At 66.9% G+C, this 841-nt stretch overlaps 1 protein-coding gene across 1 annotated transcript; it reads right to left on the bottom strand.

Annotated features, from left to right (window-relative positions):
- Window positions 1-33: 33 nt before the first annotated feature.
- Window positions 34-563, bottom strand: SDRG_03244 (hypothetical protein; the record flags this gene model as incomplete). The annotated part of the gene is made up of 2 exons (XM_008608874.1): window positions 34-123; window positions 165-563. 2 exons carry the CDS (start codon window positions 561-563, stop codon window positions 34-36), a joined length of 489 nt encoding a protein of 162 aa, XP_008607096.1.
- Window positions 564-841: the final 278 nt, after the last annotated feature.

Consider the following 841-nt stretch of genomic DNA (forward strand, 5'->3'; position numbering starts at 1 on the left):
CCCCACGCAATGCTGCCGCACGCCGGGTTGCAGTCACGCGTGTCCGTGGCCGGGCACGCCTTGCCACCGTTGAGCGGGTACTGCGTGACCGAGAACGCCCGCGTCTGGGTCGCCGACGTTGAGCTGCACTCGGTCCACTCGGACCACGTGCCGTCGCAGGGGACGGCGCAGTCGCGCTTCTCGGTGGGAGGTCCCCACATCGTCGGGCAGTCCTTGCCGCCGTTGCACGCGGCGCTCACGATTTCGCGGGTGCGCGTCTGGTGCGCCGAGGTGTCGCACGCACTCCATTCGCTCCACGGACCCATGACCGCGTCAAGCGTGCACGGCGACGTCTTGTAGAGGTTGCAGACCTTGCCCGCGTCGCGGCTCGGGTACAGCATCGTGGTGGTGCTGACCTGCATGCACGACTGGGCCGAGCACGCTCCGTCCGTCCACTCACCCGTCTCGCACGGCTCGGGGCACTTGTCGTTGTTGCAGCGGCAGTCGCGCGTCTGCTGGAGGTCGCCGCAGCCCGCACCGCCGTTGAGCGGGTTTTGCGTGATGGACCGCGACCGCGTCGCCATGCCCGTCGACCTGTCGCAGACCCAGTCGGACCACACGCTGACCTTGCAGTCGACGGCACACGACTCGGTTTTTGTCAAGAGCGTGTCGCGGGCGACGTCGTTGCACGGCTTGCCGCAGTTGACTTCCTTCTGGAGCACTTCACGGGCGAAGACTTGGGTCCCCGTCTTGGCGTCACAGGTGCCGGCAGCCTTCCAGTCACTGAGCGAGCAGTCGATGTTGCATGCCTGCTTGTCCTTGGTCGCGCGGCTGTATCTGGTCGAGCATCATTGGCAACCCC

The sequence above is a fragment of the Saprolegnia diclina genome (genome assembly GCF_000281045.1).
Source record: "Saprolegnia diclina VS20 unplaced genomic scaffold supercont1.7, whole genome shotgun sequence".
Taxonomy (NCBI): domain Eukaryota; phylum Oomycota; class Saprolegniomycetes; order Saprolegniales; family Saprolegniaceae; genus Saprolegnia; species Saprolegnia diclina.